At 36.8% G+C, this 18,247-nt stretch overlaps 1 protein-coding gene across 4 annotated transcripts in view; it reads left to right on the top strand.

The window, feature by feature from the left end:
- The window catches only part of ppp2r5ca (protein phosphatase 2, regulatory subunit B', gamma a), a 43,760-nt gene that overhangs the window by 11,250 nt on the left and 14,263 nt on the right, over positions 1-18,247 (top strand). For 3 of the 4 annotated variants that reach the window (XM_088648127.1, XM_088648126.1, XM_088648128.1), the window contains one exon: positions 17,016-17,215. In XM_088648127.1, the coding sequence (XP_088504253.1) occupies positions 17,016-17,215 (200 nt within the window). Of the gene's footprint in view, positions 1-10,116; positions 10,317-17,015; positions 17,216-18,247 lie in introns of those variants that run through there. The other variant, XM_088648129.1, reaches the window with a different exon arrangement.

Below are 18,247 nucleotides of genomic sequence, written 5' to 3'. Positions count from 1 at the left end.
CTGAATTGTGATTTAGTTATAAACAGTATTTAAGTTAATTTAATCCAGATACAAGGAGAGTTAGGAATCGCCCCGTGTAGATGTTCTTACTTTAGTTGGACATTAAGTTTTGCAAAACGTTTACATTATCATGACTAAATAGAATTCACTATGTTCATATTTTTAAGCAGTTTATAGCATCAGACCAGAACATCTCAGGCTGGGGATAATCTCAAGATGATAAATTAAGAGTTGTACAGTACATGCTTTTTGTTCTCTGGATAGTGTTGCCAATCATACACAGGCCTCTTCTCCAGTATGATTTATCACAACTGTGCACTTGATGGTAATACACAGTCTCTCCTGTCTTCAGCTTTGTTTTGCAATCCTGATATAGATATTTCAGGAACTTTCCCTTCTCTGTATGATAGCATTGACACAGTAATCCTGCCCCCTAGCTCATAGTATTCAGCGACTTTAGTGAAATAACTAAACAAATGGGAGCTTGTTGTTGGAGTTTAAAGTAATAGCTTAAAGGTACAATAACCTTCAGAAACTATCTCCCATTCACTCTATAAATACTTAGTGCAACAGAAGACTGCAGGGCCACGTGCTTTGACATGCACAGCAGCCACGGTAAGCCTCTGTCAAAAAATGTACATTGTGCAAGGACAAAGGCTCTTCTTAACTTCATCAGAAGAGTTGTTAATGATTGTCAGTTTGCTTGCTTCGGTAAGGGCTCAGTGGTCCCCGGGTTTTATTAAGCACGTATGGTTTCAGAATGATCCATCCAGTTATTGAATTGTCAAGCTGGGGTTGGGTGACCTGTTTCACTCGAAAGGCAAGATTTCTTGAGCGTTTCCCTGCGGTCCTTTGAAAGGTGGCGCCACTGGTTTTGCGCCTTGTTGCTGAAGATCTTACTCCGGAGTTCCTCTGCGGCACGCGAGTCCCGACCAGCGAAGCAAAGGAACTTAAACAAGTTAAAACGCCTCAGATGAAGTTAAAACATTCTGGATAAACGCTGTCCTTGAGGGTCGACTGAGATGTTCGTTAAGGTTGTGGTAACTGTTGTAGCAGATCTTGAGCAGGTTTATACGAGAGGACAGTAATGTGTACCAATATAAAACGGAGCTAATCCTTTAACCAATGTGGCAGTGGTTCATTACTTTTTTGTCAGACTAGTAATTTATTAAGAAGCTGATCTTCAGAAGCATGTCTGTATACTAGCTCTAGGCATCTCAAGTTGTGCTGTTCTTTTTCCACCCATCACTCTTGAGGAAGGCGTACTTGTGAATATAACATTCTGGGGGTGGGGAAAGGATCAGCTGGTGAGCGTGAAAGTGTTTGATCCAATTGATTTACATAATATTTATGGAACAGCTGTCCCAAGACCTGTAACCAGATAACATGGATCCTGTTTTAAAGGAGAAAAACAAGGGGAGATCTTTGCTGATTGTACTTATAATAGATGTTGCAGTAATTGAAACAGATGTGTTGTGTAAGCTGGCAGTTCAGTTACTTTTACAGAAATTACTACTGTAGATGCAGATAATCTTCAGAGTTTTTTTTTCTTCAAGCATTATCTGATCTTTCCTTTCTATAAATCTAAAGAAGGTAAACCTGAATGACTTGAATGGTAATGCACCATTGAGATGTGTGCAGCAGGCTTCTCGCTGTGAAAATCATGGCCTAATGTCAAATATGGTAATACCTTTTAAATTGAAGTGGAAACTGGAAGTGCATTTAAAACCAAGAACAGGAGGCACTTTACACAGAAGGTTGTGGGAGTGTGGAACAAGATCCATAGCCATGCTGTTGAAGCGGGTGCTCTGACTTCCTTTAAGAAACAACTCTTGTTTGTAACCTTCCTTATGTTCTAATGCACAATTTTATTAAATCAGAGGGCTGATAATTGTTTCAAGCTATTATTTCATAAACCTAGGTAGTTATGGTTAAATGAATGGCTGCCCATTTCAGTATGGTAAAATGTTCAGTTCAGACTCCCTGTTCAGTGTTTGAATGTGCTTAATGAGCTGTTTTTGTGCTGTTGACGTTAGTCCTTTGAATCTTTGGCTGGAAAATGCTGTGCTTGTCTGTGATTTTAGTGCCACCTATTGGTGACAGTTCTTTTAATCCAAACCCAAGATAAGCTGATAAGACGAAAGCTAGGTTTGTCAGAGGTGATGTAACTGGTATAAAATGGTGGTTCTTCCTGTATGTAATAAGCATATACTGTACCTCAAAGCATGTAATTGGAAACACAATGTCATTAAAAACTTAGTTATTAATGGATTCTCCGCAAAAGATTTGGTTAGGAAATATCTGAATGTGAAATAGCCAAAGGCTGTAATTTAATCGTAGCATATTGCATTTTTTTTAAAAAAAAAGCTTGAGGTAAGTGAAATCGAATAATGATTGCTTAACATAAGTCTGTAATCTTACACTTGGCACTGCTTCAGAAAACCCTGTCCAAACCAAGTAAAGCGACTTTTCCAATGTTTTAGACAATATACCAGTGTAAAAGTCAAAATCGTAATCATTTTGTTTGTGGAACCGTACTTTGTTTAATACTTTTTTTTTTTTAGCCTTTGAATTGCAGCTGAGGTGTTGCTCCCATGTGGGAATGGCACATCTTGAAAATCGGGCCACATTGGTGCCTTTCTGCATTTGTCTTTCTTAATATTCATGAGGCTTGATGTTCAACAGGTTAAAGTCTCATCAAAGGTGCCCAGGCAACTCTTTCATTAATGGTTTAGCCCCGGTCATCAGTGCATCGTACACGGCCATGGATAAACAACTTCCCAAACCACCAGGAACGTCTGATCGGGGTCCAAATCCCTCTTATTTTTGTAAAATGAAAAACGTCTGATTCCTTTTGAGGCTCCGTATCTGTTGCTTTTTTTGTTTAGTTGATCACCTTCAGTGCGAGTGAGGCAGCGATCCTTTCACTTCCTCTACCATACAAGTTAACAAACCCCTGTCAGTCAATTGGCCGCTAAGATGTTTGTGTACCACAAGTTTCCAAAACCTCTTAATAACGATGCATTTTAATTGGGCAGAGGATCCCATGTGTCACCATTTCCCCATAATTGTGGATGGCTTACAGCCCTTTCCTTTAACGATGCCTGTAAACGTATTCATTTTTAAACCTTTTATTCAGTTTCACTATTTCAAGAGGTTTGACTTGTGTACTCACTGTCTTATGCTCTGTTCGTAAACACCCAGAACTGTTAAGTTTGGTGTACTTTCTTAATATGGGAATGTCTGTTGTCAGTTTTGCTACGTGATGGAAAATGGAAGATTGTGTTTTTAAGAATATAGGTGTTGCTCTCACAAGGCTTGCGTGTTATTCTTCACATATAGGGTACCTTTCACTTGTTTTTGAAACATACTTATCTGCAGATTGCAGTTTTCCCCTAAAACAATGGATCAGTTTCTGTATTGTAGAGGCAGACACTCAAGAACAGGAAATGCAACTCAATATCTGCCGATCTCTTTGCAACCTTCTTATTGTCAGTATTGGTTAAGTGCAGTTTTGGGTTTTAATGTGAGTCACAATCAACCTTTAATCTCTACCTCCTCTGGTCTTGAACCTAGACACTTAAAAATGCCCTTGCATTCTCCATTCTACTGCTGCGTCGGGCAATTTTATGGTAAATGTAGTCAAATTATCCTCATGATAACATTACCACGAGACTAATGACGAAGATGTATTTCAGAACAATACATCTACACATGCAAAATGCATTAAAACTTAAAATAGAAACAAACCCTGGAGGAGGTGGGAACAAAGAAAACGCATTCAAAATCCCTATAACAAACTATAACCATGTATTTGTTTAAGCTAGGAAAAGACCTGAAAACCTTTATTATATGAAGCTGTAAATTAACTTGTAACAGTCTTTATATATTGGTAATTTTTCTTGTATTATTTCCTGAGAATTTTTGTATTATTGGAGTGAACATTTACACAGTTAAACTCTACAATCCAGGATGTATATAGGGTCTAAATCACCTTTAAGGAGATCTTCTGTCTGCTGAAAAGAGGTGAAATGTCTTGTACTGCTATGGGAAGATTATCCTTGGTTTGACTTTCATGATTATTAACCATGATTTAGATACATGACCCTATAAAAACATAACTCATACAAAAACATACATCTTTCAAGACTGGATTTGATTTTTCTAAACCTCACAATTGTCGGCATAAAATCCAAGTTACTACATATAACATTGTCACATCAATTCAGTCCACTTTGATATAGGGGAGTGTACCGTGCTTGGTGTCTTTAAAGCATTGCGTCTGACCTGATGCGAACAATATTGGTACAGTCCGTAACTCTGGCAACCAGCCTGCTGACGCTTCATTCTGGTTACTATGGTTATGGAATGTAATGGTACTTGCAGGAACAAGCACTGTGCCCAGTCACTGGCATGCAGCAGCTCTTAAAGAAGCCTTCATTTGTAAAGATCAGTCATGTTTTCTAATCCTTAAGACTCATGTATAGCCCACATTTTAATGCTGCCATTAATTAAGAAATATTCCCTTGGAAATTCTGAAAGCAGTAGATTTTTCACTTTCACTCATGAATATACTGTCATTTGCAGTAATTTTGATTTCTTGACTAATTTAGGAGTCTACTTTTAAACGCTTTTTACCTTTCTTGCATTTCTACTAAGGTATCTTCTTAGTGCGATTTGTACACAGCAAGCAAAATGGCTCTCTATGTAAATCTGTATTTTAAAGAGAAGGTTGACAGTGTGATAGTAGTGGAAATGAGGAATAGTGTGAAAGTGCATTTCAACTGAAAACAAGAGACGCATCTTTACACAGTGGGCTGCAGATATATAGAACAAGCCATTCAGCTATGTTGTAGCCAAGAGCTTGATTTCTTTCACAAAATGACTTGGGTGAGATCCTTGGATCAATGTATGACTACCAATTGGACAAGCTGGGCAGAATAGTCTCCTTTTGCTAAACATTGAGTCCCTGAAGCAAGAATTTGTTTTTAAGACTTTGTGGTTTGTCAATTTCGGAGTCCTTTTTTCCCCCATTCAGAGGTCGGGAAAGAACGTTTGGTACCTTTGGAGTTTTATTAATACTACCTTATTTGCAAACTTAGATGGATAATACTTTATTAATCCCGTAGGGAAATTGATGAAACCGCAAAAAAAAATTAATGCAGTTTGTCTGTAACAAAATAGAATGAATGTAGTAATTGCAGTGATCCTTAGTCATCGAGTTTTAGCACAGGACAAGTGGGTGATTGGCTGGGCTAAGATCTGTGGAAAAGATGTGTATGCAACAAAATTCCCAACTCTTTCCTTTGTGGTCAGAGGCTCTGTTGTGTTCTCTTGATCTGCCACATGGGTAGAATAACAGGAGTTAAGTGTCAACTTGCACACTTCACTGTAATGATGAATAAGGCTGAATTAATATTTGGAAAGGTGTTATATTTAGAAAATGAAATGTGTAAAGTCTCCTGTTAGATCATAGTAACATACAGTAGCTTTTGGTTGAAGTAGTTGCTGAAGAATATCTTTAAGCACCAAACATTTTTTCCAAACATAGTATGTGGCTATTCTTATGAATTAGCAGTTGAAAAAGTTGTTTTCCAAATATGATTCCAGCCATGGTATTGAAACTATATGCATTATGCTTATGAGGAGGAAGCAGCAGGAAGTGTGGAGTATGAATGAGCTTTGAAATTACTGTGGTATGAACTGTAAAATAACCATGCACCCACACACAACCAATGCTAAAGCAGTGTAGTACTTTAATTCATGCTTACAGATGTGGTGGTTAGCTGTCACCATTCCCAGTGGGTGTTGAACACTTAAAATTCCCACCAGTTTGTTTTGGAAATTCATCTGAAATGTGACAACTGAAATCTGACTTCCGAGTGGTAGATTAGTGGGAATGTGTTGATATTTTTGTGGACTGAAAGATCTTTGAAATCAATGCAGGAAGTGTAAAAGTGTGATGTGTTTGTATCCATCTCCTGCAAGGAAACAAATGATCACCTTCCATACAGATTTCCAAGAGTTTAGAAGTGTTTGTACTTGATGTACAGGGATGTCTAATGTAACCTTAAGTACATTTTATTTTTTTATGAACAGTACCTTACTGTTTGGAGTAGTGACAGATGAGACTGTCAAAATTAGTGGAATAAATAAAGCAGTTGTGTGATAGGTAAGTGCTCTAATTAATGACAATGTATTATACTTAATAACATAATCACTCTTTCTCTGAATATTATTTGTGATGTGTGTATTTTTTTTGCAACTTGAGAAATTATAAGAAGTTTCAGAAAACTCCAGCAGGTAGTTGACAGGTGTATCAGGGATGTTGTGGGTGGTGTTGTCTCTTAATAGTTTCTGTGTGGCTTCCTGTTTTCTCATCTTTGTCTTTACAATGTCACATTTATGAATGTGCAGGTTTCTTACGAATTTCCATTAGATTGTTAAAGGCTTTGGGTGTCCCAGATATATTGAGTCTCTACCCAAGAATTATTTTCAGAATTTATTTTCTGCATAAATTCGACTTAAGATGTGATCAGATCTTGATCTAAGTCATTAAAATAGACAACTTGATAAAACACACAAAAGGATATACCTTTTCATTCATTTATTGGTCAAAAAGATCCAAAATTAAGTGTTTTTGTCAGGAAAAGTATGTGAACCTCTAGAATTATAAGTTTGATTAAGGAGGTAATTAGTAAGGAGTGTCAATCAATGGGATGACAATCAGGTGTGAGTTTGGGTGGCCTTGCCCAGTTTAAAAAACAAACCTGAGTCTTCACTACCAAAGTCTGGTCTTGTGAACGCGTGCCATGCCTTGATCAAATGAGATTTCTGCGGACCTCAGAAAAAGCTGTTGATGCTCATTAGGCTGGAAAAGGTTACAAAAGGATTTCTAAAGACTTTGGGCTTCACCAATCCACTGTCAGGCAGATAGTGTTCAAATGGAGAAAATTCAACACCATTGTTACTCTCCCCAGGAGTAGTCGACCACAAAAATCACTCCAAGAGCAAGGCGTATAATATTCCAGGAGATCGCAAAGGTAACCCCCAGGGTAACATCTAAGGATGTCTCTTGCACTGGCTAATGTCACTGTTCATGAGTCCACCATCAGGCAAACACTGAGCAAGAATAGTGTGCATGAGAGGATGGCAAGGAGGAAGCCACTACTCTACGAGAAGAACATTGCTGCCCATTTAAACTTTGCTGAAGACCACCTGGCTGAGCTAGAAGAGTGTTCTGTGAATGGATGAGTCAAAAATGGAACTTTTTGGCTTAGATGAGAAACATTGTTTGGCGAAAACCAAACACTGCATTCCAACATAAGAACCTCTTCCCAGCCGTGAAACACGGTGGTGGCAGTGTCATGGTTTGGGGCTGTTTTGCTGCCACGGGACCAGGACGGCTTGCCATCACTGACGGACCTATGAATTCTGGATTGTACCAGCACATTCTACAGGACAATGTCAGGGTATCCGTCCGTGAACTGAAGTTCAACAGAAGGTGCATCTTGCAGAAAGACAACGACCCTAAACACACAAGCCAGTCTACCAAAGACTGGTTGAAGCATTAGAAGTTTCTGAATTTCTGCATAAATTTGACTTAAAATGTGATCAGATCTTCATCTAAGCCATAAGAATGGTTGAAGCTCATTATAGAACTTTCTAACACCACTGTGTTGCATTAAATAAGTAGGATTTCATTACAGTTAATGGTATTTTAATGTTACTGGAATACATTTTCCAGTTGTTCACACTTGCACTAAGTATAGACTTAATTGACTGTCTGAAACTTTCCTTCTTTGCCTGCTGTTTGTCTGCAGGAGAGTTTTTCTGAATAGGAAGGATACTGTCGATGCAGTTTACTGGCATTACTAAAGTGCTGGTTTCCTTTTTATCTTCAAGTTCATTAGTTCATATTCCAGGTGTGTTGTCAAAGCGGTGCTTCATGCGAAGTGTGGTAGATTTCTGAGTAGTTGTCTGCTAGTCTGGGGTTTTTTGACCTGTGTTGCTTAGCAGTGGTTATCGGTATTTCTCCGTTTTAATTTGGGTGACCTTGTTATAAAGTGTTGGGGCGTGCATATGATAGTGGTTTTAGCTGAGTGAGAATTGCTACAGATGTTAAACAGAAGAAACTCTAAAGAATATTTATTTCAATAGTAACATACATTTACTAGGGACTGTTGCTCTGGATAATAGATCAGGATGCAGACTAACCCAAATGCCTGCATTCTTGTAAATCATGTAGAGGTCTATTAGAATGTTTGACTTTTGGAACCACAGCTAAAAAGAAGTTTTTTTGCCGACTTTCAGTCATAGTGGCCTCTACTGTACCTCTTCATAGGATATTTGTGTCTGTAATAAACCTGGAGAAAATATAATCGCAGTGGGTGTATATGAGAGGAGCAGTCTGCCTCTATTGTCTTTATTTTGTTATGTATTAAAGGGTTACGAGGGAGAAAACTGTTAAGAACTCATCTTGCTTTTGGGAATGTGGTGGACTGGAATTCTGTCTAATTCTGCAGTTAAATACCGTAAAGCTGTGTGAAACCCAAGTGGCTGTTGAGGAATGCTCACTGCTTACAATAGCCTCACCTCATGTTCCTCAGACACTGGATGCAACCCTGGGGCCAATTGTTTTCTTTTCCAGATTATTTTGAAATGAAGGCTCTTTAAAATTTAATTGGGTATTGGAAAGTGTCAGACTGTTGCAGAGACAAATAGTTGTTTAGATCGAACAGCTTTAAGATTGTAACATTACTAAAATGTTTTTTATAAGAGCGATTCATTTATGATTTTTAAGGAAAAAAGCTGGCATTTTGCTTTAGGTTAACTTTTTCTTTTTAGTGGTTGCTTGTCTTGTAAGAAAAAAAAAGTTTGACTATCTTAAGGTTTATTTCTTCTCTCCTGACCCATTTAAGACTGAGTGGTCAAAACAAACCTGAAATTTGGCATGACTTACTGATGTTCATAGGTGAAGTGTTGCTCATGTAGCCTGAATCAAATTCTCTGTTGCTGAATTTGTTAGATATTGTGATTACACCAGTCAATGCTCTGTGCAATTTCTGTTCGCATAAATTTAATCTTTAACTGGGTAGTCAGTCATTTATAACCTACAATGCTCTGATATACCATATTAATAACATTGAACCCTTCTGAGTAAAGCAAATTACATCAGATATTAATTAGAAAAGGAGAGAACCATTGTTTAGGAAAACTGTGCAGCAAGTTTATGTATAGCATTGGAAGCTATACATAGTTGTTTCTGAAGGTAAAGTACGAATTTTATAGCCCACTATTTTTTTTGGAAAGATTTGTACAGTTAAATTTTGATGTATAAGTTTGCTAAATATCCATCATTGTATTATTTATGCACTTATAAGGGGTAGTAAAGGTTAATTATACAGTACCTTTAGAATGTGATGTATTTGTCATGGAGGTTTTTTTGTGAAAGCATGAAGAGATTTAATAAACTGAGAAGATACTTATGCTACCTAGACAAAAATAATATTCACTTTCCACTTGTTTGCTTCAAAAAAATTTTTCATAGATTAAAATGTCCAATTCAAGTGCATTCATATTCAGATCTATCAATTGATAATGTCAAACTTGTTTGGATAAGAGCCAATTTTTTTATATTAAACTGTTGAAAGTGACTTTAAATGTGTAGTTTTCATTTCCCTGTTGGAAAAATGAATGAAACATCCTATACTCTGTATTTATAAATACAGGAGCATGTACAGAATGTTTATTTTTAGATGCAAAAATGACCAGATTACTCCTAATAATAATTGCCTATACTGTATTTCTTATCTCAAGAATTCTCAAAGATTAAATTAATCTTGCCTGCCAAGGTTAAAAGGAGTAGTGCAGCATAGTATTTTCTGCACGAACTAAAGGGTTTTGAATCGTCAGATCCCTGTTTCGTGCAGTGGGGGGGAAAGACTATTTAAATCACAGATGAATGGAGGTAGAGCGTTAATCTGATTAAACACACTGCCTTTTCTTGCTCTGCCAGCCAATCCTCAGTGCTTTCTTTTTGCAGTTTATTAGTGTCATTTTATGTAGTTGTGAGCAGCCAATCGGCTTCTTCCTGGCTGGTGACATCACTAACTAGCTAGTTCCCTCCGGCAGCAGGGAGCTTCATTTTCTGATCTGTTTTTGTGCTAAAATGGAGGCTGGTTCCTTGCCTTAAGTGGATTGCCTTCCTGGTATAGCATAGATGTTGACATGTAATAAGGCTGGCAGCAGGATGGTAGTGGATGCACCTAATTCCAATGGCCCTTTCCAGCTAGTGGTTCTTAAGCACTTCAGAGGTGAGTTGTGTGCATTTTTCTCATTGTCTGGGAAGAGAACGTTGCCATATATGTTCTGTTCCTGTCAGGGCTATTGTGATTGTAAGATAAGCTGCCGACAAAGCCGTTCACTGTAAGGGGAAAGGGAAATGTGTTCAATGTACACGGCATGCTTTTGTTGAATGTCTGGTGTGTTTGTGTTGATTGTTAAACAGAATGGCAGGTTGCGTGCATAGCTTTAAAGGCTGGTTTTACTGCTTTCTGCCCTGGCTGTCCCATCCCCCCCTCCCCCCCACCCAAGCTCTTGTGATGTCAAAGGAAGTGAAGTCACTGTCCTGGAAGGGTGTTGTGTGGGGGTAGGGCACCTACAGCTTCAGCACAGGCTGTGTGGTTTATGTTCACTGGTTTAGGTTATAGGCGAAGTTGATCACGAAATTACCCTTACAAAGGAAGTAACTTTAACACACAAAAGCCTGGTGCTGACCTTGATTCACTGGGAAACCAGACGTGGTTATTGCATAGCTTCTTGTTACATTAATGTAAAATGAAACCTTATTCTCAGATCTTAGATTTTTTTTCTTGTAGATATAAATTTTCTGTTGGGAGCAAATCCCGGTATCCTTGTGAAAAGTTGAATTAGGAATTCATAATACGTAGTTAGGAATTGCTGGATGCTTATTCTACACTCCATCAAATTCCCATCCACTTATTCTGTATTATGTCATAGAACACTTATTTTACTAAAATAACTCATCATGCATCTAAATCAAGATGCAGGTCTTAACAAGGGTAGACAGTCTTTTGACTGCTGTATTTGTTTCCATTTCGATTTTCATTTGTTCTAGGACATTAATGACTTAAACTAATTGAAATAGATCTTAAATCAAATTGGCTGCCTTTTTCAGGGTTTAAGGTGCTGATGAAACATGCTTTAGCCTAAAATGTGCAGAAATACAGCACTTGAAGACCAAATTTGGCTGCCTCTGACAAGTCTTTACAATTGAATAGTAACAGCATTCTGCAGCCCTCTGTCTCACACATGCATAACATTTGCATTAAAGACCATTTTCATTTGTGACCAAATATTTTTTTTTATTGGGCTGCACAAGCATAATTTACCTAAATAACCTGGTCCAGACGTCTTGTGTAAAATTCAGTGTTCTTGCTGTTCTCTTGCCTGCTGAATGCTAACGGAAAAATGTCATCAAATTAATAAACGTCACGGAGAAACCTCTGTGTAGTTTTAGTTCTGTTATTTAAGAACCTGTAGAAAATCCTGGGTGTTTGTTACACACTCTAGTCTTAAATATTTTAGGTATAGAGAAAGATTAACTGCTATGTAATTAGATTGCAGTCCACAAATCACTTTGGTCAAGTAAAGTAAACGTATTTAAGGGCTCCTGTAAGATATGGTTTAGTTTCTGTTATGCCTACAGACATACAAGGCTAAAGAAATTAGAAGTATCTGCATAATGTTAATTATAGCAATAACTAGGGGCTCTGTGCACTTTTTTTTATAAATTCAATTAAGCGTCTGTAGTTTTAAAATTTAAGTATTAGCTTCACATCTGTTACATTTTTTATGCTTTCATTCCAGAGTTTTTGAAATATTGCAGGCATATAATTTAATAGCTATCTTTTTTTGATTCAACAGCTTCTGATTCTGAAGTGGTTTATAGAAGCTAAGGTTAAAGACATCAGGAAGCTATTAGTCTCTTAGCTTTGATTTTAATTGATTCTGTAATGTATACCTAGTCATGTAACTTTAGGCCTTGACTAATATTGAAAAACATTTTGGAATTTGCCATTGTTGTTCAGTAATAGAATATGAAAAATTACTCCAACATCGCAAACAATGACATGTTAAGCGAGTGTTGTAGTACCACAGTCTAAATCCTTGTGCTTAATTCTTTTGTTTTTATACTATGTTAGTAACATAATGGAAGTAATTTTAAATTGTATTATGGCAGAAATCTGTTACTTTATTTTTAGGTTTTAGTACGGTATTTGGATCATTCAGTGCTCAGGTCCTCATTTGAATGTGCTTGATCACCTCTCTACGTGGTCACTGACAATCTGAAGTGGGTGTGTTGGAACACATTTTAAAGCAACCTTGAGTTTCATATGTATATTTATTTTTTTTTCCACTGGTTAAGTAGACTAGATATTACATGTTGGAGATACTGTGGAATTTTAGCTTCATTTTTTGATCGTGGCCATGAATTCCTGGCGCCTAGATCAAGATGAGGGTATACTTCACAGCCATTTTACAATTTTCTTTTTTACACAGGCCATTAATTTTTACTGTGCCACCAGACTGTAGAATCTGTGGATTTTGAAAGGAAAGGCTGTTTACTGCACTTGTTTCCTTCTCCTGCCCTGTTTCCTGCAGGCGAACTAAAGTTTTTTGGTTTTGCTGTTGTATTTGTTTCTAAGGATTCCTCAGAATAGCTCTACTGTGTAATTTACAAACTCGACAGGATATTCCTCCTATGGAAGTGTGGGTTTGACGAGAGGACAAATCAAGATGGATTCCTATTTTCTCTCTAGGTTGCTGAGTCATTAAATAGATTCACCCCTTTAATTCATTTGCTTTTAAGTGGTTTTCATTGGTGGTGTAGGTTGGAGTTGACAAGTTTGCTGTTAAAATTACCGGTGCTGGAAAAGGTCATTTCAATACTTTTGTGTTTGGAATATCACATATTATCCCCCCTGTAGTGTGAATTTAAGAAAAATTGATCTCTTAAAGGATGTAAGAACAGACAAGTAAACTTAAATACTAAATAAAAGAAGACTTATGCATGCTCTTAAATTGTGGATAATGCCTTTTCATTTAAAAGGTAGGAATGATATGCTAGTATGTGTTTATTATAGTGTACAAGATGCATCGGAGAACCGTGTGAAAATAACAGGTCTTTAGCTCATAAATTCTCATGGAAAAAGAGACTCGTGAGATATTGAAATCTTCTTAGAAATGGTCTTGCAAAACCTGAGCATTACTTCCCATTTTACTTGTAAAAGAAGCATAATGAAGATAAGTAAAAGCCTATACAAAGAGATCCGTTAACGAAGTAGAGGGAGTGGTTGTAAATATACTGCTATATTTATATATGCAGAAAGACGAGGGGTTGTCTTTTCTGAGCCTTGAACGCCATATATTGCAATGCTTCCTGGCTATTTTGAGTGCTTAGTATCAAACAAATTCCTATTTGCTGTTCTGTGGTGAAATTGAGAAACTGGTGAGAATGTGGCTATCAGGAAATGAGCACTGCTATTTACTGGAATTGCTGCAGAGTAAGCACCCTCAGAAACATTGGTGCCTGTATTCTTCATGCAGTAGCATAGCAGGCTGAAAGAGCTAAACTGATTTAACAGCCACAAGCTTAAGCATATCTTATCAGTTTAAATGTGTATCCTGTTTGGTCAGGTTAGAAATGCCATAGTTTTAAAACCAGTTTGAAATGTTCTTAAATCAATTGTTTTAAAAGTCTCCTGAACATTGACTAATATCTTGAGCTGGATTTTGAATTCCAGATTACAACCGTAACGATTTGTGGATCAATCCTGAAATATGGGTTCTGGGTAATCCAGGAAAGGAGCAGGAAAAGTCTATTTTTAAGCGAAATCTGCATCGGCATTATGGAAAAATGCCTTTTCTCTTCGAAATTTCAACATGAAGGCCAATTGTGCGATCAAATTTACACTCGCAACCTATTGTTGTAGTGTTCTGGTCTGGCTCCCAATATCTTTTGCAGAAACTACAATTTCTTTCTATTTTAAGATATTTTTAGATGACTAATTGTTTAATTTCTTAATTTAATAAAATCTGTGGAGAAATCGCAAAATAGGTTACAAATTACCTTGCATTGCTGAAAAGCCTTTTCCAGTCAATCCAATTCTGAGGACGGTAATGGTAGCTATGTACTACTTATGAGATGGCTGATCTGTTTTTTAAAGAACACAAAGGTTGGGAATGCCATACATTTATTTTCAATGGTCATTATATGCAGACTCACTGCTCTGTGATGTTTCTTAAAATTGTCATCAGATGCTTAACTTTGAGAAAATGCTGCTATTGATTCAAAGAATAATAAATCACAGCATGCATAAACTGGTAAAAGAAAACTACTTGCTGGTATTTTTACTTTTTTCAAGATCCCATTGAGCCTCAGTAAATGGAGTCTTTCTGAGGGTTTACTGCGGATAGCAGATGATGATTAGAACTGAAGTGCGTGCATCACTAAATCTATGCTTTGTAAAGTTTGAATGAGAGTGAGCTATTCTTGCTATATATGAAGTTGGTAAACGTGAAAGGTTATCTGGGGCACTACATGTACTATTTCAGATAAGCACATCTAGTTTGGGTGGCTTGAGGCAGTGACTTATTCTTCAGTGTCATCATGGCACTTAATGACAAACAAGATGCCTGTTATTTCAGTGTGTGCAACATAGCTGCTAAGAAACCATGAACTGACTAGCATTACAAGTGTCACTGAGCAATCATCAAGGTGGATATTTCAACATGTTTGTTTAGTGAGTTATAATGCACAAGGCTTTTCTGGCCCTTGCAAATTCTACCTGCTGTATTGCATTGCTTTAAGAGCATATAACTGGTAGCAAATGAGTAGTAGATCAATTGGTAGCTGAAGGATTGACTGAAGGATCCCATCCAGCCCTTACTTGAAAGAAACTATAGTGTCTGCTTGGAGAGAAAGGCCTATGTGTAAAGAAGTGCCTCTTGTTCGCTATTTTAAATACGCTAACTCTGTTTCCATTTCTTTCTTCTGGTCTGTTTCATTATAGATTCTGTTTTTTTTTGTTAGATTACAAATTCACTTTGCAATGATTTACCTTAGATGTACTATATTTAAAAAAATATTCTGAAGCTTGTGTACTATGGAGGAAGCAATACTGCTACCCTCGGCAAAGCTTTCAGGTTTTTTTTGCATAAAAACTCATCTATAACCAAAATGACATGAGTGCGTGAAGTGAAGTTTCATGCGGTGTTGAGTCTCATTTATTACTACAAACCATCAGCAAATGATCATCTATATAGTTTTTATTCCATTTTGAAAACATGTAACACCCCCATTAAAAGCCCCATTTTAAACCTGGCATTGACCCTAGCATGCTGGATCAGTTTGCTCAATTTAGCAGGAAGATTAATTGGGACTGACTCATGCACATTTCCCAGATTGCCTGAGGCATTGAAACAAGCATGTATAATCCTTTACTGAATGGAGGGGGATTGGAGGATAGGTATCCTAATTTTTGTGATGAGTCTGATTGCCATGAAAGGGACATTTAAAATCTGTTTTTAAAGTGCATTGTTTGAATGGTTTAACATCGGAGTAATAAGTGTGCGAGCTTTAAAGGTGTGTGTGTGCAGTAACCGTTTCGCTCATGTGCCTAGTCCATTGGTAATTTTAGTATTCTAAAAAAAGTGACATTTCTTTATCGCTTCTGAGTTCTTAATCCTAATACAATTAATTGAATTCCAGTAAATAATTGGAAAGAAATTCACTCTGCTTTTGCAGCTTAAGCTGTGAAATTAATTTCAACATAAGTCTTCAGTTCCAATGAGGTACATCAGTAAACACTTGCATGTTACTGACAAGCAAGGTTCAATACTGTTGATGTACTTTATTAAATCTAAATAATTGATAATGTACAGTATACTAAAAACACTTTAGTCTGTTTGAGGGGCTTTAAACAATTACTGTATAATCAAACCACTTTAGAGCTGCACTTTAAATGTGCAAAATGGCTAAATTATTAAAAAGGCAGCCACAAGCATACAGTTGGTTTCTAAGAAGGCAAGCATTGTGAAGTGGGTTTGTTTATGGGTCACAGAAGGTGGTTAAATCAAATTGATTAGCAATGCTTGTTCTGTAAAAGGGACTGTTACACATACACGTGTGACCCTCTTGGGCAGTGTACTATATATTTGAGACCATCTCCTGTATTGGAAATGAATCTGTAGTTTCTCTGAGAATCAGAAAACCTTAGCAGTATTCAGGACCTGTTCTCATTCTTCACCACCTTACCAGATCAAGAGGTCTGTGCCAAGGCTGTCTCCTAGCAACACTGACGAAAGCTCCCATTGAGTTTAGCTTTTAATGCCATATAGCTTTCTTAGATTAAATAGTTCAGTTGCTAATTTCCACTTTGTTGTTCAGTGCAGGTGTTTAAAGGAACCATGCTATAGTTGTATAGCACTTAATCTGATACATTGCACTAATTCCTGATTGCAATTTATTGGTAATATTTTAACTGCATTATTTAAGTGGATGTTAATATCGTGTTACACCGTATTTGTTACTTATTATATTCCAATACTGTGCTAAAAGTTCAACAGACCCAAAGAAAAGGGAGGTGCAAAGGCACCTTTCAGGTCTGAGTGAAAGGGAAATGTTTTTCTTTAACCTGATAATTTGCTGCTTAAACTTAGTCAAACCTATCTTCTCATTGTTTCACCAAACTTTATGCTGTTGGAACTTCAGTTTAGAAATTTATTTTGATCCCTCTCTCCCCATGTTGTGTATGTTGTATACACTTTTTGATCAGTCTTATTGTTGCAAATGACAAATGTCTTAATATTGTTTGAATTTATCAATGTTTGAGATTTGTTGGAAAGAAGTATGAGCATGTGTGGTTTTATATATTCACATGTATATGCATGTAATTGGATTAACAGTTACATATCTTTTATTTTTGCAGATGTTCCTCCTGCGGAACATGAAAAGCTTTTTCGTCAGAAGCTGCAGCAGTGCTGCATCCTGTTTGACTTTGTTTCGGATCCACTAAGTGACCTAAAGTGGAAGGAGATTAAAAGAACAGATCTCAGTGAGATGGTGGAGTACATCACGCACAACAGAAATGTCATCACAGAGCACGTATATCCAGATGCCGTTCATATGGTGAGTGCCAGTATCCTACATTTAGAGACCTTATCAATAGTAGAAATAAACTGAAATGTCTTGAGTTCCTGCAAGGTTGGTTTTACAAAGACGACAATGTGTTTTGTATCTTACTGTGGATACTCGCAGTACTTGACCACAGTCCTTTTTTATATTAATATTTTGTTAAACTGATTATTGATTCACTCAAATGTATAAAAAGTATGTGATTGGTCTTTCATCTACTAAGGTTTAACATGTACAATCAATCAAAACAAAAAATCTATCTGATTTATGTTAAAGTGCTGCAGAGGACAGCGTTACATTATGGTGTAGTTTTAACTTTAGTGAATGGTGCTGTAATGCATATGCTGTGATTTGTAAAATAGTAGAATACCTTAACTGAGTTACAAACTCTTATATTTCTGAGGTCAAACCCCGGTCAGTTGTCTAAAGAGTGTCAAGGTAGCTCTGATTGTAGATCATTACAAACTGATTGTAGAAATTTGTATTTTTTACTGTAAGGCCAAAAGATTAACCATTTTAATATACTTTGGTGAAGATTAGTTGAATGCAGATATAAAGCTGCTATAAAAACCTTTGCTGAAATATGTTTCCAATTAATTGAAGAATATTATATGAGTAAGCTTAGTACTTCAGAACAAAAGTCTATAGATTAAGAACATAACCCAGCAATATCATGTTTTTTAAGTTCTTGCTTTGCAGGCTAAAAACCTACCTTATTGATGTGCAGTGAAGACAAGGTGTTCAATTGGTTGCATATTCAGTGTGTGCTGGTTAGAAGCTAAATCAGAATGCTTTGATTTTTATCAAAGTGGTATCTTTTCCTGTTTAGCATAACTGTTACAATTGAGCCTGTAAATGTAACATGTTCTTTGAAAAATGAGTCCAGCTTCAGATTCCCTTCTTTTCAGAATGTAAATTAACTTTGAAGTTGCACTCTTTTATCATCAAAGCCACAAGACTGGCAACAAATAATCATCATAATACTTTCATTAGCATTTGCACCAGTGTTGTGAAAACAGATCTTGA

The sequence above is a fragment of the Lepisosteus platostomus genome, chromosome 10 (assembly GCF_059453375.1).
Source record: "Lepisosteus platostomus isolate fLepPlt1 chromosome 10, fLepPlt1.hap1, whole genome shotgun sequence".
In the NCBI taxonomy this organism is placed as follows: Eukaryota; Metazoa; Chordata; class Actinopteri; order Semionotiformes; family Lepisosteidae; genus Lepisosteus; species Lepisosteus platostomus.
This window is presented reverse-complemented; position numbering and strand designations above follow the sequence as displayed.